This window comes from Schistocerca piceifrons, chromosome 2, assembly GCF_021461385.2.
Source record: "Schistocerca piceifrons isolate TAMUIC-IGC-003096 chromosome 2, iqSchPice1.1, whole genome shotgun sequence".
Classification (NCBI taxonomy): Eukaryota; Metazoa; Arthropoda; class Insecta; order Orthoptera; family Acrididae; genus Schistocerca; species Schistocerca piceifrons.
In genome coordinates this window covers 398717469-398743030 of record NC_060139.1, presented here as the reverse complement: position 1 = coordinate 398743030, position 25562 = coordinate 398717469, and the positions used below count along the sequence as shown (strand labels likewise).

The following is a 25562-nucleotide window of genomic DNA, read 5'->3' as shown; positions in this document are numbered from 1 at the left end:
TTCTAACTCCCCTTAACCCAGGTTCACACACGCAACAAAAGTGTTGCCAATAGCTAGTGATATACTGCTACTGCATTACAGCTGCGTGCGTGAACTCCCAGTTTTTAGTGGCGCAAATTAACAGGCACAACTTCTGTCACGCCACAAAAAGTTCAGCTTGGTCGTCCTTTGTTGCACCACTTACGTGTCACCACTGCTCCCTTGCGGCAGTATAGCGAAGCACGAGCATTCCGTCGCAGTTATCCTGTATTAATTGCTGCTGTAGTCCATTCGATTTCGGTATGTTTTTATTTCTAAAAAAAGTGAAAACAATGGTCCGCAGGTACCTTCTGCAGCTTCTAGAACCACAAGAACAGAAATCTACGTTTGATTTTACGCAGCAGTGTGTGTGTGTGTGTGTGTGTCGCGCGCGCGAAATACCACTAGAAATTAGTTATTCGAAATGCCTGTATCAACGAATAGAATAAGATTCTAAGATCTTGGAAGAGTAGCGTATCTGTAAATGATATTTACCTGCCAGATGTTGGTTAGTTTTCCATTGTAGACAGAATTGTCGTACTGTTCTTTTATAAATGTGTTTGTTTCCCTTGATTTATCCCAGTGCGAAATCTATTTTGAGATCCAGCATTTGGGTTTCGTCTTCCTTTTGTTTAACTCTTCTCACAGCTCTAAGCCCATAACTTGCACCCATATGTTTCAATTGACGCTATATTGAAAGCTGTGCAACAGAATTTGTGATGCCCTGCTATGCTACTACAGAAAGCCCAAACTGTGGCGCCACTTTAGATGCGTATGTGAACCCGGCTTTAGGCGTCTGGTGCACAAGCGAGAATGAAGGGTATTACGAATTGATTCCCTGAGGTATAACCATCACTACTGAAACTAATGTCATCAACTGAGACGTCTTGCAGACTCATTCCAAGAACAGCGACCAGGAAGGCTGTGGGAAGTGATGATACTCCCCGATAAAGCCCCTCCGCACTCTGCTAGACTAACAAAACACACAATACAGGAGTTTGGTTGGGAAGAAATTCTGTGTCCACCTTATTCACCTCATCGTGCGCTCTCAGCTTTTCACCTTTTCCGCTGTCTGTCGAACAACCTTCAAGCTACTTCCTTTCTTGATAAAAATGCGCTCCGAACATGGCTCGACGAGTTCTTCGCCTCAAAACCACGAGATTTCTGCAGCCACAGAATCGAGAAGTTACTCCAGCTCTGGCAAACTTTTGTAAACAGCGAAGGAGAGTCCATTATTGATGACTATAGTCTCTGTTGAGTGTATCTGTTGTGTTTATTAAACTTACGGAAAAACACCTCGAACTTATGCACCAATTTCTCAGTTCCTGGAGTAAACACAGAAATACTTTATTTTGAAATGCGAAATAATTAATTCAAACTGGTAAATAAGTCGTCGGTTGCAAGCTAGCTAAATGTTGTTGCCACACATTATGACTGCAGTTTTGTAACCAAAAAATCTAAATCTCCCCTGTCATATTCCGGAATTTGCAAACAAAACGTCACCGCCATTTTGTATTTCTTGTACCTCTGTTGTTTTAGACACTTTTTTACCCACAGTCGCCTTGTGTTTTCTTTTTCTGTTGCCTTTTCATCACAATAAACTCAACATAAACTCCTGCGCTTTCCAGTAATTTTTGTACATACGCCTCTATACTTGCCCGCCAGCGATTGTTGATTAGGAAAGAGGGGTCCTGTCGACGTTCTTCCGTTTAATGAGTTAGGGAACTTTGCAATCGGCATTCGATAGTCTTCACTCTTCAGTCGATATTACATATGGCTGTAGGGTGTTAGTTTGTTTTCGTTGAAAGTGCCGGTGCACAGAAAAGAATAACTTTATACTAATTTTACTGTTAATTTTGAAGGGATGCAGAGTGGAAAAATATTTTTTCGAGGCACAATCAGGCACTGGCGATGCTTTTCAAGACGGTAGGTACTGAGAAACAAGATTTCGCATGTCTCACTTAATGCATCATACCGCAGTTCAAGTAATTGGATATAGAATGACATCTGTTACTGCACTCACGACAGGCAAAGTAATCATGCTAAACAATAATTAATAAGATGTGCAGATGTTTTTACTGTACTGCATTATCACTAAGCTCTGACCATAACGCAAAGTAAACGATTTACACATCTCAGCACTTTCTGCGACAGCCGCTTTTCTTTTCCATCAGGGCCATTATGTTGCAACTTCGGATATTTGTGCGTGACAATTCGCTGTTCGTGACTTTTTCGTTAGATCAGAATGTATGACAGGAGATAAATGTAAGTCTGTACAGCATCAAACAACATTATTAATGTCACAATATTACAGTCTGACAGTCTTAAGACCTTTGATTATCTGTGAATATTTTCTTCATGGTATTCAAACTTACAAATCCATTTCGTTGTGAACAAATTTTGTTCTAGTTCTACGAGATATAGTGGCAAAGAACAGGCAGAGTGGGGTAAGAAGGTTCCTAGTCTGAAATGTAAACATTTTAGTTAGGGTTCTGGTTCCTATTGGTCTCTCCCCTTAAATGAAATTCCCCCTTTGCAGAGTGATATACAATGTCCACTCATCTCCACTCGTTCAGTTACACAGTGTCAGAAAAAAAATGTTTTGGGAAGAGAGCACTAAACAGAGACGAATGTGAAAACTGTTGAGACATCATACCAGTTTGGTTTCATGAGCATTGTGTGTATTATTCACAAAGTACAGATTGATACAATGGTAAGAGATACTTAAAATGACCAGACATTATGTGGCTGATAAAACAAGTATTCAATGCAGCAGTCATCAGCAGGAGGTCTGCAATAGTGGTGCAGTGTCAACAGGCAGTAGGGGGCATATATGAAAATATAATTCACTTTACATACCTTGAATTTGTACACATCACTGTAGGAGATTATTCCAAAATTTTTCTTAGAAGTGGATGAGAGAAAAAGTAGTGCCATCTTCATCACTGGCAATGAATATCTGTGCCCTGCAAACATAGTGGTGTTGGTTGGTTGGTTGTTTTGGGGAAGGAGACCAGACAGTGTGGTCATCGGTCTCATCGGATTAGGGAAGGAAGTCGGCCGTGCCCTTTCAGAGGAACCATCCCGGCATTTGCCTGGAATGATTTAGGGAAATCACGGAAAACCTAAATCAGGATGGCCGGACGCGGGATTGAACCGTCGTCCTCCCGAATGTGAGTCCAGTGTCTAACCACTGTGCCACCTCGCTCGGTCATAGTGGTGTCATGACTTTCTGAATGTCACTGCATATTAAGAAACCTGGGATTTCTTGAAAAGTCAGAACAGTTAATGACATGAAATTAGGTTGTGTATCACATCTCCAAATTATCATCTCTAATTATTATGGTCTCTTGTATTCCCTTTAAGTTTGTTGCAAGATACTGATATCTGATTGTGCAAAAATTAGTCTTGATAAACACAGTTGCATATAACTTAAATGTACAACTGCTTAATCTAGTAGTCAGATTTTGGGTACACACAAACTACAATAAAAAAGAGAAACTTGTATAGCAGAGAGCTCCCTTTGTCTGGAGGTTTTTGACTCTCATTGGTAAAGGCAAAATAGAAATTTATTGATGTATTTATCTCCAACAAAAAAAATTGAAACCATGAAATCATTGCTAATTTCTGTGAAACAGCTTCTCCATTCCTAGTATGTACTCAATTTTTTCTGACACTCATCTATGCTAGAATGGAAATGGTTGATACTTACAACCATTTAATGTTATGTATTTTACATGTTTTTGCCTTCAGCCCCTTCATGTTTCTAATGGTAGCTTTGCACGACACATTGTTACCAACATTACTTAGAGTGGTATGCACTCCTTTCTGTTATGAAGTTTCTGTTGAGTGTGGTAATTGAGTCACCTATTCTGACAAGACAACTGGAGATGGCAGTGTGCTGCAGGGATATGTTGTGTCAAACAATTATTGGAAATAAAAACTTACTGGAGGCAACAACATGTAAAGTAAATGTCATAAGACTGTCATGGATCCCAACAATTTCTGTTGTATGGTTCACATATGAAGTATTTGGACATCAAGTTGCAAATTTCGAGTCTGCTGCTTGTTGCAATGTATTCACCTGAGGTATGCAGAAATATTTCACCAAAAATGAAACTGTTGCAATAAGCAGACATCTGCATACAGTTAGCACAAATTAGACTATTTAAAGCCATTTAAATTGTAGTGACTTATCTGTCTTACAGATATCACCAAAGAAATCTAGCCATTATCCCATTCACAATCCAGCGATTTTCACAAAACTTCAATGAAATGTATATTCTTTGGTATTTGGGAGTCTTATTGATTCTAATCTAAGTTGGAGTCACCACATGTGTAATGGCTTTGTCATATGAACAAGCTTTAAATATTATTAGGTTAGTTTCCAGAGTTTGATGGGGCACTTACAATAGCATATAGGCCCTAACTCTGATTGTACCAAGTGATACTTTAATTTTGCATAGATTATGGATACCTGGAACACACCAGTGCCATTTAGCAGTAATTGTTTTTAGTAGATAAACTTTAGTACAAAAATGTTTGTCTATGACTGGGTGTAACGTCTTCAGCTCCAGTTAATACTTTCGCAGAAGCTGGAAAAATGCCTGTATCAATATAATCGAAAATCTTTGTGAAAATACCTTGTGCGAAGAATGACGCTGTAGTCGTCAACTTTTTGATTGCCGGGCACTCCTCAGTATTGAATTATTGAAATGAATCAACTTTCATTTACACCATTACAGGGATCTGTGTAAGAAGACACATAGGCATACAGTGTGTTACATATCATTTTCCTCATGGGCTATGTACTTGGAGAACACAAGGGCAGACTTTTGTCGGTGTGTGTACTACTGGTTGCATAAGAACCATGGAAAATGCTAAAGTTCATCCCTTCTAGTTCCTTCTTGACATCAGCTCATACAAGATCTAAATGACCTGGAACTTTAGTATACTTGTCTGAGACTAGTTATCATATAAGTTACTTAATGCGTTAGGACTGCTCAAGGCCTCAATGCCTTAATAATTAGTCAGTCAGAGAATTTCAAAAGCTGCAGTTCACATGAACAATAACATACGAACTACTTAAATGTTCAGTGCGAGTAGTGTCGTAAATGCCGTCTGCTTCACATCTCCTGTGCAGCAAGCTACGTAAATTTAAGTATTAACTGTGTTTTTCTTACTTGTCACTTCTTTTTCCGTGTGTTTTTGCTTTTAGAAAGCTTTAATTTTCAAGTACTAGTAATAGTGTTCCATAGATTTCGTGTTTGTTTTGAATACAGTCCAGAGACAGGTAGTACTTATTTTCATTGTTTCCAACAAGAAGTGTCTGGTAACCACAGTTTAGTCAGCTATCAGCCGTCAGGCTGCTGCCTCGGAGTGTATTGGCAGTGGGGAGTCTGGTGCGTCGTGTGGTACACCCCAGGTGTTACATGCTTCACCCATGGTCCCAGCTGTCGAGACATCTTCGCGGGTACCGAGCGCAGTTGATGCACCCTCTCCCCGAGGGGAGTAGTGGGTTCAGCGGCGTTCGCGTCGCATGAGGCGGAGGGTCAATGTGGAGTCTGGCCATGTGGCATTACCCGCTCTGCCTGTAAGAAGACGTGTGGCCGCTCCTTCAGCAAGGTCCAAGCAGGTACACGGGGGAAGGGGTTTATTAGTGATTGGGAGCTCCAATGTTAGGCGGGTGATGGAGCCCTTTAGGGAAATAGCAGAAAGGTCGGGGAAGAAGGCCAGCATTCGCTCTGTCTGCTTGCTGGGGGGGTCTCATCCGAGATGTGGAGGAGGCCCTGCCGGTGGCGTTAGAGATCACTGGGTGCACCCGACTGCCAATTGTTGCTCATGTCGGCACCAATGACTCCTGCATCTGGGTTCAGAGGTCATCCTCAGTTCATACAGGCGGTTGGCGGAGTTGGTGACGGTGGAAAGCCTCGCTCGCAGGGTGGAATCTGAGCTAACTATTTGTAGTATCATTCCCAGAACCAATCGCGGTCCTCTGGTTTGGAGCTGGGTGGAAGGCTTAAGCCATAGGCTCAGACGATTCTGTGGAGATCGGGGTGCAAATTTCTTGACCTCCACTATAAGGTGGAGAAATGTAGGGTCCCCCTGAATAGGCGAGGTGTGCACTACACTCAGGAAGCGGCTACGAGGGTAGCGGAGTACGTGTGGAGTGCACATGTGGGTTTTTTTAGGTTAGAGAATTCCCGTCCTAGGCCCGACAAGAAGCCTCCTGAGACACGACAAGGTAGCAGTAGGCAAAACGCAACAGGGAATAACAATATTAATGTGGTAATAGTAAACTGCAGGAGCGTCTATAGAAAGGTCCCAGAACTGCTCTCATTAATAAATGGTCACAATGCCCACATAGTTCTAGGGACGGAAAGTTGGCTGAAACCAGATGTCAACAGTAATGAAATTCTAAATTCAGATTGGAATGTATACCACAGAGACAGGCTGGACAGTGAAGGGCGAGGCGTGTTTATAGCGATAAAAAGTGCAATAGTATCGAAGGAAATAGACGGAGATCCGAAATGTGAAATAATGTGGGTGAAGGTCATGGTTAAAGAAGGCTCAAACATGGTAATTGGGCGTCTCTATAGGCCCCCTGAATCAGCAGGAAAATATTTCGAGTAGATTTCCCGACCATGTTGTAGTTCCGGTGGTGATTTTAATTTACCAGATGTAGACTGGGAGAGTCAAACGTTTATAACGGGTGGCAGGGACAAAGAATCCAGTGAAATTTTTTAAGTACATTATCTGAAAACTACCTTGAGCAGTTAAACAGAGAACCGACTCATGGTGATAACATATTAGACCTTCTGGTGACAAACAGACCTGAACCATTTGAAACAGTTAATGTAGAACAGGGAATCAGCAATCATGAAGCGGTTACTGCATCGATTATTTCAGCTGTAAATAGAAATATTAAAAAAGGTAGGAAGATTTTTGTGTTTGGCAAAAGTGACAAAAAGCAGGGTTCAGAGTACTTGATGGTTCAACACAAAAGTTTTGTCTCAAGTACAGATAGTATTGAGGATCAGTGAACAAAGTTCAAAAGCATCATACAATATGCATTAGATGAGTATGTGCCAAGTAAGATTGTAAGAGATGGAAAAGAGCCACCATGGTCCAACAACCGAGTTAGAAAACTGCTACTGAAGCAAAGGGAACTTCACAGCAAACATAAACACAGCCAAAGCCTTGCAGGCAAACAAAAATTACACTCCCCCTGCGGGTTCGGGGGTAAGAATAGGCCCGCGGTATTCCTGCCTGTCGTAAGAGGCGACTAAAAGGAGTCTCAAACGTTTCGGCTTTCTGTGATGGTCCCCTCTTGGGTTTGACCTCCTTTTTTCTTCCAAATTTCCGTCGTCAGTGCGTGCCATTTGGGGAAGGACACCTTACGTGGTGTTTTTGTATTGGTCCATCATGCTCCACCATCTTGCATGTTACCTATTGTCGTGTGGGGGGGGACTACGCCCAACATCTTCTGGGTGGTCTCCTTCTCGCCTTGTGCGCACTCTTCTTCTTAGCGCCTACGACAACTGTGGACCCTTTAAACACCTAAAATCCAGCACGGTAGCCAGTCCGTTGTGGTGGGGTCGTCATGTACCCTCTTGGTGGTAGCCCCCTGACCACGCAGGGATCGCACTACAGATGCCTGAGCTGTTTCCTCCCCATGCATGCCAAGGAGTATGTGCCCATCTTGTCTGGGGCACGGGGACTCCGGGCAACGGGATATCGGCCAGGTACCCGTTGCTTCGGCTGGGTGGCGCCCTTGGGGAGAGCCCTCGTTCGGAGTAGGTGGCATCTGGGCGGATGTGGCGCAATGAAGCGCAATAAATCACATCAAGCTGGTGGTCGCACGGCCACCAGCGTCTCTAAGCGAGGTAGAGTCGACTTCGATGCTGCGCAGTATGACCCTCAGACGTTCCCCTCGTTGGCTGCGCCATGGGAGGGACGCCGATCTAGTGCCAAGCGGGAGCCTTACGTACCGCAATACCTTGTCTGCAGCAGGACTGATGGTGACTCCTTTCTTCCGACGAAGCCTATGTTTTTTGTGGAACACCTGGAGGATAAGTTTGGGGAAGTGGCGGGGTTGTCAAAAATGAGGAATGGGTCCATCCTCCTCAAGACGTCCTCCCCAGCCCAGTCACGAGCGTTGCTCTTGTGTGATAAGCTGGGTGACGTCCCTGTTACCGTCACTCCCCACAGTAGCTTAAATATGGTCCAGGGGATTATTTACCATCGTGACCTCTTGTTGCAATCCGATGACGAGCTGAGAGCCGACTTGGAACGACGTGGTGTGCATTTTGTCCGTCGTGTCCATCGAGGACCCAAGACAAACAGGGTGGCCACCGGTGCCTTTATCTTGGCCTTTGAGGGTGATGTCTTGCCCGAGAAGATCAAGGTGATGGTTTACCGTTGCGACGTCAAGCCATACGTGCCTCCCCCGATGCGGTGCTTCCAGTGCTGGAAGTTTGGGCATATGTCCTCCCGTTGCCCATCCAGCGCTACATGTCGAGATTGCGGACGCCCCTCTCATCCTGATTCTCCATGTGCACCTCCGCCTGTATGTGTTAACTGTGGGGAGCACCACTCTCCATGCTCGCCGGATTGCCCCGTTCTTCATAAGGAGCGGAAGATCATGGAATTTAAGACCCTGGACCGGCTTACTTATCGAGAGGCTAAACAGAAGTATGAAAGGTTGTATCCTGCTTCCCTTCGAACATCTTATGCTGCAGCCACGTTATCGTCGCCCGCACGAGCGACGGTTGTCGCTTCATCTGTGCCGCCTTCAGTGGGCCCTCGGGGCCATGTATCTCTGTCTGCCCCCCTCGTGCCTGGGGGCAAGCCTTCCTCTCTTGCCCCCTTAGCAGTTGGGGGCAAACCCTCTTCTGTCGCTCCCCCCAAGCTTACTTCGGGAGTGACATCTGCTCCACAACCGGGAGGCTCGATTCCTCCCCCTCCTTCTCCGGCGGCGTTGCCTCCGCCGGTTCCTCTCTCGCGGAAGGGGTCCCTCGGGGCTCTCCCTTCCTCCGTTTCTTCTCCTTCCCAGCCAGATGTCAGCCAGTGGCTGAAGGTTCCGCCACCTGCTGGTCGTAGGGCTTCTGCGTCGTCGTCAGCCTCCGACGCTCCTTCAGAGAAGCTCTCCCAGCCCTCTCACCCTAAGGGCAGACGCGAGAAGAAGGAACGGAATGTGTCCAAGAAGAAGGACGTTCCGGCGGTTTCAGCACCGCCTGCTGTACATAGTCCTGGCTCCGGGGATGAGGTGGAGATCCTCGCCTCTGCCGCGGATCTCGCCCTCACGGAACCCTTGGGGGCCTCTCCTATGGACTCAGCTGACTCTCCCCCAGTGGCGGCGGTTGGCTCTGAAGCGCTGTCTGCCTCTTAGTCGCATTCACGCCCTCCCAGTCCCTTCCTGCTTCCATTCTCCAATGGAACTGCGGCGGTTATTTCCGCCACCTGCCAGAGCTCCGGATGCTTCTGAGTGATTCCCCTGTTCTCTGCATTGCTCTGCAGGAAACTTGGTTTCCTGCACTGCGGACCCCCGCCCTTCGCGGTTATCGGGGATACTATAAGAACCGTGCTGCCTGTCAACGAGCGTCAGGTGGGGTTTGCCTCTTTGTTCACCACTCTGTCTGTAGCTCGCCAGTACCCCTTCAGACGCCTTTAGAGGCAGTTGCTGCCAGGGTTGAGCTCTCGCCGGCTATTACTGTTTGCTCTGTTTACATTCCTCCGGATGGGGAGCTCCCCCGCCATGTCTTGGCTGCGCTGCTGGCTCAACTCCCGCCACCATTGCTGCTTCTGGGCGATTTCAATGCCCACAATCCTCTATGGGGTGGGACTGTCTCCGATGATCGCGGTCGGGCCATGGAGCATGTGTTGGCTCAGCACGACCTTAGCCTCTTGAACACCGGTGCTCCCACGCATTTCAGTGTGGCCCATGGCTCGTTCTCGGCCATCGATCTCTCTATTTGCAGCCCTGGACTTGTCCCATCCCTCCACTGGAGGGTGCATCCTGACCTGTGTGGCAGTGACCATTTTCCCATCTCTTTGTCACTGCCACAGTGTCATCCTTCTGGGCGCTTGCCCCGCTGGGCTCTCCACAGGGCTGACTGGCCAGCTTTTACTTCCGCTGTAACCATTGCGTCTCCCCCACAGGGTGACATTGACGAGGTGGTCCGTGTTTTCACCACGTCCATCATTTCGGCGGCCGAGGCTGCCATCCCCCGTTCCTCTGGCCTCCCTCGGCGGAAGGCTGTCCCCTGGTGGTCGCCGGAGATTGCTGAGGCTATTCGCGACCGTAGGTGGGCTCTCCAGCGTCATAGGCGGCACCCGTCTCTGGAGACCCTCATCGCCTTTAAGAGGCTCCGTGCCTTCGCCCGTCGTCTTATTGCACGGCGTAAGCAGGAGTGCTGGGAGAGGTACGTCTCCTCCCTGGGCTCCCGTGTCTCGTCCTCGCACGTGTGGTCCCGGATCCGGCGGATTTATGGCTCCCAGACCCCTATGGGTGTCCCTGGGCTCTCCTTGGACGGCGCTGTCTGCACGGACGCTGCCGCCATTGCTGAACGTCTAGCCGCGCACTTTGCTCAGAGCTCTGCGACTGCATCCTATCCCCCCGCCTTTCGCTCTCTAAAGGAGCGAGCCGAGCGGACGCCGTTCTCTTTCCACACGCGTCGTTCTGAAACATACAATGCTCCTTTCAGCGAGAGGGAATTCCTCGCCGCCCTCGCCGATTGCCCTGATACAGCACCAGGCCCAGACTGCATCCACGCGCAGATGCTGAAGCATCTCTCCAGGGACTGCCAGGACACATTCTCGCGATATTTAATCGCATTTGGAGCGAAGGCGTGTTCCCGTCGCAATGGCGGGAGGGCGTTATTGTCCCCATCTTGAAACCCGGTGCGGACCCACTGGCGATGGACAGCTATCGTCCCATTACCCTCACCAACGTTTTGTGCAAATTGCTCGAACGTATGGTGGGGCGGCGTTTGTGTTGGGTCCTTGAGTCGCGCGGTCTCCTCGCTCCATCCCAGGGTGGCTTCCGTCGGGGCCGGTCTGCAGTGGACAATTTGGTGCGGCTGGAATCTGCTGTCCGTACGGCTTTTGCCCGACGTCAGCATCTTGTTGCTGTATTTTTCGATCTGCGGAAGGCGTATGACACCACATGGAGGCATCACATCCTCGCCACGTTGCATGGGTGGGGTCTTCGTGGTCGGCTCCCGGCTTTTCTTCAAAGCTTTTTATTGCGCCGCTCTTTCCGGGTGCAAGTCGGTGCCACCTCTAGTTCCTCTTATATACAGGAAAATGGGGTCCCGCAGGGCTCGGTGTTGAGCGTCTCCTTATTTTTAGTGGCCATTAATGGTCTGGCAGCAGCAGTGGGGTCGTCGGTGTCTCCTTCTTTGTATGCCGACGACTTCTGCATCTCATTTAGCTCCACGACTACGGGAGTCGCCGAACGCAGGCTGCAAGTCGCCGTTCGCAAGGCAGCATCGTGGGCACTGACTCATGGCTTTCAGTTCTCTGCTGCCAAGACTCGAGTAATGCACTTCTGCAGGCGTCGGACGGTCCACCCTCATCCTGCACTTTACCTCGACGGCCACCTGCTTGAAGTGGTGGACACTTGCCGCTTCCTGGGACTCGTGTTTGATGCCCGGCTCACATGGGTTCCTCATGTTACTCAGCTGAAGCAAAAATGCTGGCGGCACCTCAACGCCCTCCGCTGCCTTAGCCACACGTCTTGGGGTGCAGATCGCTGCACGCTGCTGCGGTTGTACAGAGCCCTTGTGCAGTCCCGGCTTGATTATGGGAGCCTGGCCTATGGGTCTGCGTCCCCCTCAGTGTTCAAGTTGTTAGACCCCATACACCACTGTGGGGTTAGGCTTGCCACTGGCGCTTTTCGCACCAGCCCCGTGGATAGTCTACTGGTGGAGGCCGGGGTTCCCCCACTGCGGATTCGCCGCCATCGTCTGCTTGTCGACTATGCTGTCCACGTTCATTGCTCGCCAGATCATCCCAATCGTCGCCTGCTTTTCCCTGCTATGGTCCTCCATCTGCCCGAACGGCGCCCTCGTACTGGGCTTTCCATAGCTGTCCGTGTCCAGTCCCTGCTGTCAGAACTGGGGTCATTCCCTCTTCTGCCTCCCTTCCGGGTCCGTACACCTACGCCTCCCTGGTGTTTGTCCCGGCCGTCCGTCCGTCTGGACTTGGCACAGGGACCCAAGGACTCGGTTCCGCCTGTGGCCCTCCGTCGCCGTTTTCTTGCTCTCCTCGCCTCATTTTCGGACTGTGAGACTGTCTACACTGATGGTTCCCTGGTTGATGGTCGCACTGCCTACTCTTTTGCACATGCTGCTCATGTTGAGCAGCGCTCCTTGCCGGCTGGCTGCAGTATTTTTACTGCAGAGCTGGTGGCCATATTGCGCGCTCTTGACCATATGCGTTTCTGCTCAGGTAGGTCCGTCGTGATCTGCAGTGATTCCCTGAGCAGCCTTCAGGCCATCGACCGCTGCTATCCCTCCTCTCCTCTGGTGTCCTCCATTCAGGAGACTGTTTCCGCCATTGCCCGTTCTGGTCGTTCGGTGGTCCTGGTTTGGACGCCCGGTCATGTTGGCATCCCAGGGAACGAACGTGTAGACAGGCTGGCCAAAGGGGCGATCGACGCCCCGGCTTTGGAGATCGGCCTTACGGCTCGCGACCAGCAGATGGTGTTGCGCCGTAAGCTGATTGGGATGTGGGCTGCTGAGTGGCGTGGCATGACAGCCCCGAATAAACTGCGGACTGTCAAGGAGACGACCGCCGTGTGCCGTTCCTCCCTGCGGGCTTCTCGCAGGGACTCGGTAGTCCTGTGTCGGCTGCGCATCGGCCATACGTACCTGACGCACGGCCATCTCTTGCGTCAGGAGGATCCCCCCCTGTGTCAGTGTGGGTCCCGGCTGACGGTCGGCCACATTTTGCTGGAGTGTCCTCGACTGCGCACACTCCGGCAATCTTTTAATCTCCCGGGCACTTTGGCTTTGGTTTTATCTGACGATGCCTCCAGGGCTGATGACGTTTTAAATTTTATCCGTGGTAGTCCGTTTTATGGTTCGATTTAGGGAGGTCCTGCACCTTTCCCTTTCTGTGTCTTTTGTCCTTGTGTCTGTTGCTGTTCTGGTGTGCCGTGAGATGGTTGACTCTTTCCCATTTTTGTTCTCGTGGTCAGTCAACCAGTCTCCGGCCATCTTCCTTTCTTCTGTTTCTTTCTGTCTGGTGTGCCTCTGTCCTGTTCTTGTTTGTAGTGTTTGTTGCTGCATTTGTGTTCTTTTAGCGCCTGGGGGGACGTCTCCTCCCCCTTTGGATTTTATCTGCTTCGTAGATTTTCGGCTCGCCTGATTTTGGAATGGGGGACTGATGACCTTCGCTGTTTAGTCCCCCTTAAACATCACAACAACCAACCAACCAAAATTACACGAAGCGTAGTGTGAGGAGGGCTATGCGAGAGGCGTTCAATGAATTCGAAAGTAAAGTTCTGTGTACTGACTTGGCACAAAATCATAAGAAATTTTGGTCTTATGTCAAAGTGGTAGGTGGATCAAAACAAAATGTCCAGACATCTGTGACCAAAATGGTACTGAAACAGAGGATGACAGACTAAAGGCCGAGATACGAAATGTCTTTTTCCAAAGCTGTTTCACAGAGGAAGACTGCACTGTAGTTCCTTCTCTAGATTGTCGCACAGATCCCAAAATGGTAGATATCGAAATAGATGACAGAGGGGTGGAAAAACAATTAAAAACGCTCAAAAGAGGAAAGGCTGCTGGACCTGATGGGATACCAGTTCGATTTTACACAGAGTACGCAAAGGGACTTGCCCCCCTTTTTGCAGCGGTATACCGTAGGTCTCTAGAAGAGCGTAGCATTCCAAAAGATTGGATAAGGACACAGATCATCCCCGTTTTCAAGAAGGTATGTCGAACAGATGTGCAGAACTATAGACCTATATCTCTAACGCCGATCAGTTGTAGAATTTTGGAACACATATTATGTTCGAGTTTAATGACTCTTCTTATTATGTTCGAGTTTAATGACTTTTCTGGAGATTAGAAATCTACTCTGTAGCAATCAGCATGGGTTTCGAAAAAGACGATTGTGTGAAACCCAGCTCGTGCTATTCGTCCACGAGACTCAGAGGGACATAGACACGTGTTCACAGGTAGATGCCGTGTTTCTTGACTTCCACAAGGCATTTGATACAGTTCCCCACAGTTGTTTAATGAAGAAAGTAAGAGTATATGGACTACCAGACCAATTGTGTGATTGGATTGAAGAGTTCCTAGATAACAGAATGCAGCATGTCATTCTCAATGGAGAGAAGTCTTCTGAAGTAAGAGTGATTTCAGGTGTGCCGTAGGGGAGTGTCATAGGACCGTTGCTATTCATGACCTTGTGGATAACATCGGAAATTCACTGAGGCTTTTTGCGGATGATGCTGTAGTATATCGAGAGGTTGCAACAATGGAAAATTGTACTGAATGCAGGAGGATCTGCAACAAATTGACGCATGGTGCAGGGAATGGCAATTGAATCTCAATGTAGACAAGTGTAATGTGCTGCAAATACATAGGAAGAAAGATCCTTTATCATTTAGCTACAGTATAGCAGGTCCGCAACTGGAAGCAGTTAATTCCATAAATTATCTGGGAGTACGCATTAGGAGTGATTTAAAATGGAATGATCATATAAAGTTAATCGTCGATAAAGCAGATGCTAGACTGAGATTCATTGGAAGAATCCTAAGGAAATGCAATCCAAAAACAAAGGAAGTAGGTTACGGTACACTTGTTCGCCCACTGCTTGAATACTGCTCAGCAGTGTGGGATCCGTACCAGATAGTGTTGATAGAAGACATAGAGAAGATCCAATGGAGAGCTGCGCGCTTCGTTACAGGATCATTTAGTAATCACGAAAGCGTTACAGATAGATAAACTCCAGTGGAAGACTCTGCAAGAGAGACGCTCAGTAGCTCGGTACGGGCTTTTGTTGAAGTTTCAAGAACATACCTTCATGAGGAGTCAAGCAGTATATTGCTCCCCCCTACGTATATCTCACGAAGAGACCATGAGGATAAAATCAGAGAGATTAGAGCCCACACAGAGGCATACTGACAATCTTTCTTGCCACGAACAATACAAGATTGGAATAGAAGGGAGAACCGATAGAGGTACTCAAGATACCCTCCGCCACACACCGTCAGGTGGCTTGCGGAGTATGGATGTAGATGTAGATGCAAAAGAAATAGTAAAAGTTGTCAGTTTCTTATAAATAAATTCACTTGCAAGCATCATGCATAATGAAAAAGTAGACAAGTTAGAAAAGGGGCAACATGGGTTGGCAAATAAGCACTTCTGAAAATTACCTACATGGCCTTCAGTGAAGAATTTCATGATTCAACAGTTCGTCGAAGCCCAGAGCAGTGGTATTTTTGTTAAGTACAGAGGGATGTCCTCAAGCATGCTGTTGCTATGTGATTAGCTCTGAAAATCAGCATTGCGATATATTGTGTTACACTTGATTCCAAATTTGAGGCAACTTATTCTTATTTCCTGGGGGGGATAAAATGGCACAAACCTTGCTGGCCTCCATAACTGCAGGTAAACTGAAATTTGATGTTGATGTGTATTCCCTATAGTAACGTGATTCGTTGAAATATACATTCACCATGGTTATTTAAAGAATCTTTGTATGACATTTCAAAAATTCACTTTTTTATGTGATATAGTTATGTGTGTTGTGTTTGTAGGAGTGTTATCTATCAGGCTTCACAACCTGAAGTACATGTTGAGGGGAAGATAGTTCCTCCACATTCAGAAGGTGCTGCAAAACCACTTTCACCAAAAATTGAGGAACTCGTTACATCAATATCAAGACTTAATTTACTAGAAGTTGCTGAATTGAGTGAAGCTCTAAAAAAGCGACTAAATTTACCTGATGCACCACTTATGCCTGTTGGGGCAGTTGGTGCATATCCTGGAGCTTCACAAGCAGAGGTATGGGTGCATGCATGCCTATAGTTTATTTCCATTACTGTAATAATGCTGTTTTGGAGGAAAAAAAAAAAAATCTGTTGATTTTAACTTTACAGGATGATGAATCTATGGCAGCAAAAACAGTAAAGACAAGTTTTACTGTCAAACTTTTACAGTTTGATGAAAAACAGAAAGTTGCTCTCATCAAAGAAGTTAAGAACTTACTTGAAGGAATGAACTTAGTTCAGGTATTAATTCAAAAGTTTTGTTTTATGTCATAAGCTCTTCATTAACTAGTATAAAGATTTGATTTAGGTACTTTTGTTGTGATTCATTGTGCTGATGAGGATATTCTCATAATGGAAATGAAAAGCATTAGAGCACAAGCTTGGATTGAACAAAATTGTTAACAGCAAGTTTTTAACTTCACAGTTGTACATAGTATTCAGTATATTAAAATCTTTGTCCTGGGTAACATGATCAGAGGTTCTGGGATGATCTGCCAGTCCACCTGTGAGGGAAGAAATCACTCACAGGTGACACTGGCAAAAAGCAGTGTTGCATCTTGTTGAAACTTGATTGTTTCCAAAATGTGTCATTCTACACCTGTTCAAGAAGTTCTAGTGTATTACAGTTATGTGTGTCTGTTGCTACACACATGAATTGTGTTGGTGGTTTTAACATTCTTGGGAGTAATGTTCACTGTGTGTGTGGCATTTGTTAAGACACATGCCTCCTTACATTGTGAAAAGGAGCTGGATTGTTCAGACAGCCCTCTACAATCATAAACTCTGGATATACTTGTCAAATGGATTGTTCTGTTGTGAATTTTGCAGTTCCTTACCTGCTCTTTTTCAGTACAATCCCCATCCATAATGACCTGATATTGATAGCATGTCACAATTCTCCCTCCCCCCTTCCCCCCCCCCCCCCCCCCATCTCATCTGCATTGATTGTTTTGGTAGCTGCTTTTGTTCTTGTTTAGTTTTCTATGATGCCAACATTAAGTGAACAGTATGCAGCTGTGAAATTTTGTTATCCACTCAGTAAAAATGCTGCTGAAACAGTTTTAATGCTGCAAACAGCTTACCAAGATGACACAATTGAAAAACTCAGGTGTATGAGTGGTTTGCTCAGTTTAGAAATAGTGTCATATCATTTGATGACAAACCTCATTCTGGACATCCATCAACAGCCTAAATCGTTGAAAGTATTGAAAAAATTCGAGAGCTTGTGCTCACAGACTGTTTTAAGGAGGCTGTGCAACAGTGTTCGTCCAAAAAGACGTGATTTGTGGCAGGTGGGATACTGGTTCTTCCACCACAACAATCCACCTGCACACACAGCCATCAATGTTAGACAGTTTTTGGCTAAAAATGCCGTGGTTCTGCTGCTTCGTGCTCCTTACTCACCTGACCTGGCTCCGTGTGACTTTTCCTTATTTCCAAGCATGAAAAGGGGCATGAAACAACACCAATTTGACAAAATTTAAGAATTTAAGGAGCTGTCAGTCTTTCTAAAGATGACTACAAAAAATATTTCGAACAGTCGAAGTACCGGTGGGACAAATGTATTAGATGTATTTGAGAACATTTTGAAGGGGATAAGGTTGTTTTGTAAACACTTTGGAAATATATAGCTCTTAACAAATAATTCCGGTTTTTTTTTCTTTGGTTACCTCCCTCATATGGTCTGCAGCATTAACTGTGTTAAAAACCTAGGCAAGTAATCTCTTAGGCATATAATTGTGATTACATAACATTTACCCTCCAGACTATCACTGTAAAGCACTTGCCATTATCTTTTATATTATTTATTAATTCGTAGGTGAAATTATGGCCATGTTGAAAAACATTTATGTAATATCTCTTGCCTGGGGAAATTATTTTTCCAGCCCTAAGTATTAGGTTGGCACATAAGTTTATTAAACACAACAGATGCACATAAGAGACTTAATCAATAATACATTCTGCTTCACTATTTAAAACAGTCTGCAACGCTGGGATAACTTTTCGATTGTGTGACTGTAGAAATCACATTGTTTTAGGCAAAGAACTCGTTGAGCCATGTTTGGAGTGCATTTTCATCCAGGAAAGAAGTTACTTGACAGTTGCTCGATAAAGGTGGAAAAGGTGAAAATGTAAGGGTGCAAGGTCAGATGAATAAGATGGCTACAGAATGACTTCCCAATGCAACTCCTGCATATTGTCAGTCTAGCAGAACACAGGCTGGCATTATTGTTCATGGATTGCATCTGGAAGACATCTTAGTTTTTTACTGTCAATATCTGCAGTGATGGTTACACAGCAGGGAAGCAATTTGTCATACACCACACCATCACTGTTCCACCAGCTGCATAACATTATCTTTTGTGAACGTGCACAGGTCTTTGTATGGGGAGTTGCTGCTTTGTTTGGGCTCAGTCGTTCCTTTCTTTTTCTTATGTCAGCATAAAGATACCATTTCTCATCACCAGTAATGATACGGGGTAGGAATGGCCACACTGTTGTTCATGAGCCAATTGATATGACGAGCAAGCAGAGATGGACATACGGCCACCTGTGGTTTTTTGTGATTTTGGCTTAGATCATACAGTACCTATACACCCTACATTTGAATCTTCCCTGTCGCACACAAATGTCACACCATGATGGAATAGTCACAATTAATCGCATTTGCTAGTTCTCAGGTGCACTGATATGGATCATTGTGGATTAATGTGTTTAAATGATCTCCATCAAACCCCAAAGGTCTTCCTGAACGGAGAGTCACTACCATCAAAATGATCCTCCTTAAAATGAGAAAACCATTCTTGTCATGCCCTGCCCAGTGGCATTATCCCCGTACACAGTGCAAATGTTTTTGGCTGCCTCTGCTGCTGTCACTCCTCAGTTGAACTCTAACAGAAGAATATGTCAGTAATTTTCTGATTTCTCCACTTGGCACTCCATTTTCTGACATTCTCAGCTCCACTCACTATTTCCTGATGACAGTATATATTTGCATGGTAGGCTTACATTCTAAGAGTGATGAGCATAAAAATACAAAATAATAACCTAAACATAATTTAAGAAGTTACTTTGTTCTTAAGGTTTGTATAATGAAATTGAGTTGGAGATTTTGCATATTGATTGCCAAAAAGATATTTGCATATTAAGGATTTATCTTGTAAGGTACTATATGAATTGCATGGTAAAGAAACACATTGATGAATGTAATAGTAATCAGAACAGTTTATACAGACTCATTATATTACCAGGTTTTTTATTTTAAGGAAGACTATATTGCAATAAATAATTAAAAATACAAACATGTTCTTTTACTTTTTGTTCCACAGGCTAAAAAGTTTGTTGAGAGTGCTCCAGTTGTTGTAAAAGCAGACATTGCGAAGGATGAAGCAGACAAATTGAAAGAAGCTTTATCAAAAGTAGGGGCTACATGTGAAATAAGTTAGGTATGAAGAACTCTTCCGGAAATTATAACTCTCTGTGAAGAGTTTCCTTTTGTGAAATTTGTGTAGTTTGTGTAATTGTTAATAAAGTATTTTTCTTTTGTACTGTTGAAGCTATATTTCTTGTTTGGGGAGAAATGCTCCAGATATCCCACCAGAAGGAGAGTCTTCAGGAACATGAAGCAAGTAGTGTTATCTATATGCACAAACATTCTAATTTTTTTTATGTAGTACGTCATGCAAAGCATTTATGTAACTCTACAGTGAACATTATCAACTGTGGGTGGGAATTTGTCTTGCTCAATAGACACTAGACATATTGAACTGTCCTGTTGTCACGGCAAGAGTAAGCAAATGAACAAAGTAGTAGTGCAAGAACTACTCTTAAGGACTGCAGCTACCACGCACAGAAATTGTGGCTTTGTGTATGCATTTTCGAACAGCAGCGTTTTTGGTTGATCTGCAAACAGCAGCGATTTTGGTTGATCTGCTGGAACATTTGTGTAGGTTAGTTGTCAGTACTGTTTATTTACAAAAATAATTGAGATGGAAGCAAACCCAGTTTGAATCATGTTAAGAAACAATTGCATTTTATTATTTTTCATTAAATAAAGTTTTATCTACTCAGAATCATGATGTGACTTGTCTTTAAAACTATAAATGAATAATCTAAAAGAAGAAAAACAGGTGCGTAAAGATGAAGTAAGTACAGTTGGATCAGCTCTGATAGATAAAAAGTACATTGTTTCCATAAAAAAATTAATTTATTGAGTTCCCTTATATTTTTATCGTGTACAGTAATTACATCCATAAGCTTATTTGGGGATGCATAATAAATTGGGCTGGAATCAGACATGTGCATTTAATTGGATGTACTGATATACTGAGAGCTTTAATGTGGCCTTGTAGGGTATAGATGTCAATTAAAATGTTATTTTGTAACAGGGAATTAATTGACAAATCAAAACAGTACTTACATTGGGAAAAAAAGATATATATGGTTACAATGGCACTCAGTATAACACACTGCATGCTTTATTTCTCTGCCTATTTTTGTGACTTGATCACAATTTAGTATTATAAGGCTGCTGTGAGTGTCAGTTTGATACCACAGTTATTCATCCACACACAGTCTTCAATGTCAAATTGTTTACATGCGAGAACTTTTTTCAACTTCTTCAATGTTAATACAATAATTTGAGGACAGGAACTGTTAAGATACAAAGTGCTTGAATACTTGTTTGTTTCAGTTGGACTACTACTTAGTGTTATTTTAACTGTTGCAATGTTTCATATTTAGTTTGTAAAATAACCATAATCTGTGGTGCAAGTTCTTGTTAATAAAGCAATTCGTCATGTAAAAAAGAGCGAAAATATCTACATGTATTCCACCTTCCAGAAAATGAGTAACATATTGCAGTTATTATTAATAACTGCACAAGTGAGCTACTCGATGCCTGACAGCTTGGAGATATTTCACGGTTCTTCAAATTGCGAATTATGCCTATTGTCTTTAGGCTTTCAAAACTAATACATTGGGAACAAGTACAACAGTGCACATAATTCGCTGCAATACAAGTGCTGGATTTAGTGCAGTTCTTATGATGAAATCTTTGTACGGTGTTTGCCATTATAGGCCTACCAAATGGCACATACGCTGTGAGTAGAAAGCTATGGCTCAGCTGACAGCCCAATTCCAAGAGAGTCTGAGCCAGTTGTTGTCATCAGACTCTTGAATGTGATGAAATCAGAAGCATGTTTTCATTTCCAAGTCTCAAGAGACACAGTTTACAAGACATGAATAGAGAAGTTCAAGGCATGGGCTCTCCTTTCCGAGCCCTAGTATCAACTGTCTATGCACCAAAACGGACTTGCTGTGCTGGTGCTGCAAGCTGGCATTCTACAGATCAGAGCGTGGAATGTCGTATCCCATAATCGGGCGGTTAGGTTAGAAAATTTAAAAAGGGAAATGGATAGGTCAAAGTTAGATATAGTGGGAATTTGTGAAGTTTGGTGGTAGGAGGAACAAGACTTTTGGTCAGGTGACTACAGGGTTATAAACATAAAATCAAATAGGGGTAATGCAGGAGTAGGTTTAATAATGAATAGGAATGCGGGTAAGCTACTACAAACAGCATAATGAACGCATTATTGTGGCCAAGATAGATACGAAGCCCACGCCTACCACAGTAGTACAAGTTTATATGCCAACTAGCTCTGCAGATGTTGAAGAAATTGATGAAATGTATGATGAGATAAAAGAAATTATTCAGATAGTGAAGGGAGATGGGGGACAGGAATTCGATAGTAGGGAAAGGTAGAAAAGATAATGTAGTAGGTGAAAATGGAATGGGGTTAAGAAATGAAAGAGGAAGCCGTCTCGTAGAATTTTGCACAGAGCATAACTTAATCATAGCTAACACTTGGTTCAAGAAACATAAAAGAAGGTTGTATACATGGAAGAAGCCTGGAGATACTGGAAGTTGTCAGATAGATTATATAATGGTAAGACAGAGATTTAGCAACAACATTTAAATTATAAGACATTTCCAGGGGCAGATGTGGACTGACCACAATCTATTGGTTATGAACTGTAGATTAAAACTGAAGAAACTGCAAAAAGGTGGGAATTTAAGGAGATGGGATCTGGATAAACTGACAGAACCAGAGGTTGCAGAGAGTTCCAGGGAGAGCATTAGGGAATGATTGACAGGAATGGGGGAAACAAATACAGTAGAACAAGAATGGGTAGCTTTGAGGGATGAAATAGTGAAGGCAGCAGAGGATCAAGTAGGTAAAAAGACGAGGTCTGGTAGAAATCCTTTGGAAACAGAAGATATATTGAATTTAATTAATGAAAAGAGAAAATATAAAACTACAGTAAATGAAGCAGGCAAAAAGGAATACAAATGTCTCAAAAACGAGAGTGAAGATAGATGCTGCCTGCAGGAAAATTAAAGAGACATTTGAAGAAAAGAACCATTTGTATGAATATCAAGAGCTCAGATGGAAACCCAGTTCTAAGCAAAGAAGGGAAAGCAGAAAGGTGGAAGGAGTATACAGAGGGTCTAAAGAAGGGCGATGTACTTGAGAAAAATATTATGGAAATGGAAGAGGATGTAGATAAAGATGAAATGGAAGATATGATACTGCTTGAAGACTTTGACAGAGCACTGAAAGACCTAAGTCAAAACAAGGCCCTGGGAGTAGACAACATTCCATTAGAACTACTGACAGCCTTGGGAGAGCCAGCCCTGACAAAACTCTACCATCTGGTGAGAAAGATGTATGAGACAGGCAAAATACCCTAAGACTTCAAGAACAATATAATTCCAATCCCAAAGAAAGCAGGTGTTTTGAACTACCAGTTTAATAAGTCACTGCTGCAAAATATCAACTTGAATTCTTTACAGACAAACAGAAAAACTGGTAGAAGCCAACCCTGGGGTAGATCAGTTTGGATTACATAGAAATGTTGAAACACATGAGGCAATACTGACCCTACGACTTATCTCAGAAGATAGATTAAGGAAAGGCAAACCTATGTTTCTAGCATTTGTAGACCTAGAGAAAGCTTTTGACAATGTTGACTGGAATACTCTCTTTCAAATTCTGAAGGTGGCAGGGGTAAAATACAGGGAGTGAAAGGCTATTTACAATTTGTACAGAAACCAAATGGCAGGTATAAGAGTCGAGGGGCATGAAAGGTAAGCAGTGGTTGAGAAGGGAGTGAGACAGGGTTGTAGCCTATCCCCAAAGTTATTCAGTCTGTATATTGAGCAAACAGTGGTACAATACAGGGAGTGAAAGGCTATTTACAATTTGTACAGAAACCAAATGGCAGGTATAAGAGTCGAGGGGCATGAAAGGTAAGCAGTGGTTGAGAAGGGAGTGAGACAGGGTTGTAGCCTATCCCCAAAGTTATTCAGTCTGTATATTGAGCAAACAGTAAAGAAAAAGAAAAATTGGAATAGGAATTAAAATCCATGGAGAACAAATAAAATCTGAGGTTCGCTGTTGACATTGTACTTCTATCAGAGAAAGCAAAGGACCTGGAAGAGCAGTTGGACGGAATGGACAGTGTCTTGAAAGGAGGATATAAGATGAACATCAAGAAAAGCAAAACGAGGATAATGGAATGTAGTCAAATTAAGTTTGGTGATGCTGAGGGAATTAGATTAGGAAATGAGACACTTAAAGTAGTAAATGAGTTTTGCTATTTGGGGAGCAAAGTAACTAATGATGGTCAAAGTAGAGAGGATATAAAATGTAGACTGGCAATGGCAAGGAAAGTGTTTCTGAAGAAGAGAAATTTGTTAACATCGAGTATAGATTCGAGTGTCAGGAAGTCGTTTCTGAAAGAGGATCTGATAAAGTGCTCTTTTACTTAGTATTGAAATATCTAGAGATTTCCAATTTTTTGCATGGTGTCTCTGGATAATTAGTTTTATTTCTTCTTCAGAATACATAATTTCATTCCAAGCCCTAGAAAGGGTGATAGAGGTGTCAGTAACTACTGGCCTGTTTCACTCTTAACATCATTCTTCAAAATTTTTGAGAAGTTGGTATATTCTATAACAGTATCTCGCTTTAGCAAATCAGTCTGGTTTTCAGAAGGACTGCTCTACTGAGAATGCCAGTTACATGTTCAATCACCAGATTTTACAAGCATTAAATAATAAAATAGTGCTAGTTGGTATTTTCTGTGACCTCTCCAAGGCATTTGACTGTGTGAATGACAGTATTCTCCTAGTTAAATTGACGTTTTATGGGAATTACAGTGTAGCCAACCAGTGGATAATGTCATATCTAACCAAAAGAATGCACAAAGTTGTACTTCACAATTCGAGGAAATTCAGGGAAATAATTCTGACTGGGGGGTAACCCAAGGTTCAATCTTAGGTCCACAACTGTTCCTCATATATATAAACGATCATCCATCTAGTATACAACAGGCAGAATTAGTTCTTCTTGCAGATGACACTAGTATTATAATCAATCCAATCATACACACAGAAGCAGACGATATAGTAAACACAGTTCTTAAAAGCATCATTGACTGGTTTTCTGCGAATGGTCACCCTTAATTTTAAAGTCATAACATATTCAGTTCTACACATCTAGATGTACTACACCAATGATAAGTGTAACACATGGTGAGGAAATAATAAACAGGCCTGAAACTTCAAAATTCTTAGGGGTCCATGTTGAGGGAAATTTAAATTGGAAAACACATTTTGGAACTCCTAAAACAATTTAGTTCAGCCACATTTGTGCTTAGAATCAGGGCAAATCATGGAGAGAGAGAGACAAGACAATAGGTTGACATATTTTGCATATTTTCATTCAGGAATGTTTTACGTAATAATGTTTCAGGGGGAAGGGGTGTAACTCGTGTCTAAGAAATAAAGTTAGTCAGTCTTCACTGAGGAAAACCGTGTTGTAAGAATATGTGGTGCTGACCCAAGGTCATCTTGTAGACATCTGTTTAAGGAGTTGGGCATTTCAACTACTTCTTCAGTTATTTATTCCCTTGTGTTTGTTGTAAATAATCCACTACAGTTCAAAAGGAACAATGAGGTACATAATTACAACACCAGGAAGAAAAATTACATTAATTTCTCCACATTAAGGTTGTCTTTAGCACAAGAAGTGGTGCACAATGTTGCAACAAAATTTTTCGATCACTTATTCAGTGATACAAAATATCTGACAGACAGCAAAGTAAAATTTGAAAACTTAGAAAGTTTCTCCTTGACAACTCCTCCTATTCTGTAGAAGAATTTCCATCAGTGTAATGTGATGGGTAGGAATACTAACTCATGTCTGTGTGTCTTTTTTCTTTTTGTAAAAGAAAAGAAGAAAAAGCTCAGAAATGTTCAGAATGTACAAATTAATTTGTGGTGTGAATGTAAAATGACCCATGGAACATGTAACTAGTTATGCACTGTCTATATGAAAATTTCGTGAAGTTTTTGTGAACTTGTACTTCAAAGTTGAGTAAAGTTGTGAACTGGCTAAAGATGTAAACACTCCAAATGATCCAATTTGTAGTTACTCTTTTGGAAAAAACGACATTTTGTCTA

At 43.6% G+C, this 25562-nt stretch overlaps 1 protein-coding gene across 1 annotated transcript; it reads left to right on the top strand.

Annotated features, from left to right (window-relative positions):
• The first annotated feature begins 1755 nt into the window (after nucleotides 1–1755).
• Nucleotides 1756–20106, top strand: LOC124776549 (39S ribosomal protein L12, mitochondrial). The gene is made up of 5 exons (XM_047251584.1): nucleotides 1756–1944; nucleotides 15800–16046; nucleotides 16142–16273; nucleotides 19363–19479; nucleotides 19591–20106. Exons 1-4 carry the CDS (start codon nucleotides 1883–1885, stop codon nucleotides 19477–19479), a joined length of 558 nt encoding a protein of 185 aa, XP_047107540.1. The 5' UTR covers nucleotides 1756–1882; the 3' UTR covers nucleotides 19591–20106.
• The last annotated feature ends 5456 nt before the right edge of the window (nucleotides 20107–25562 follow it).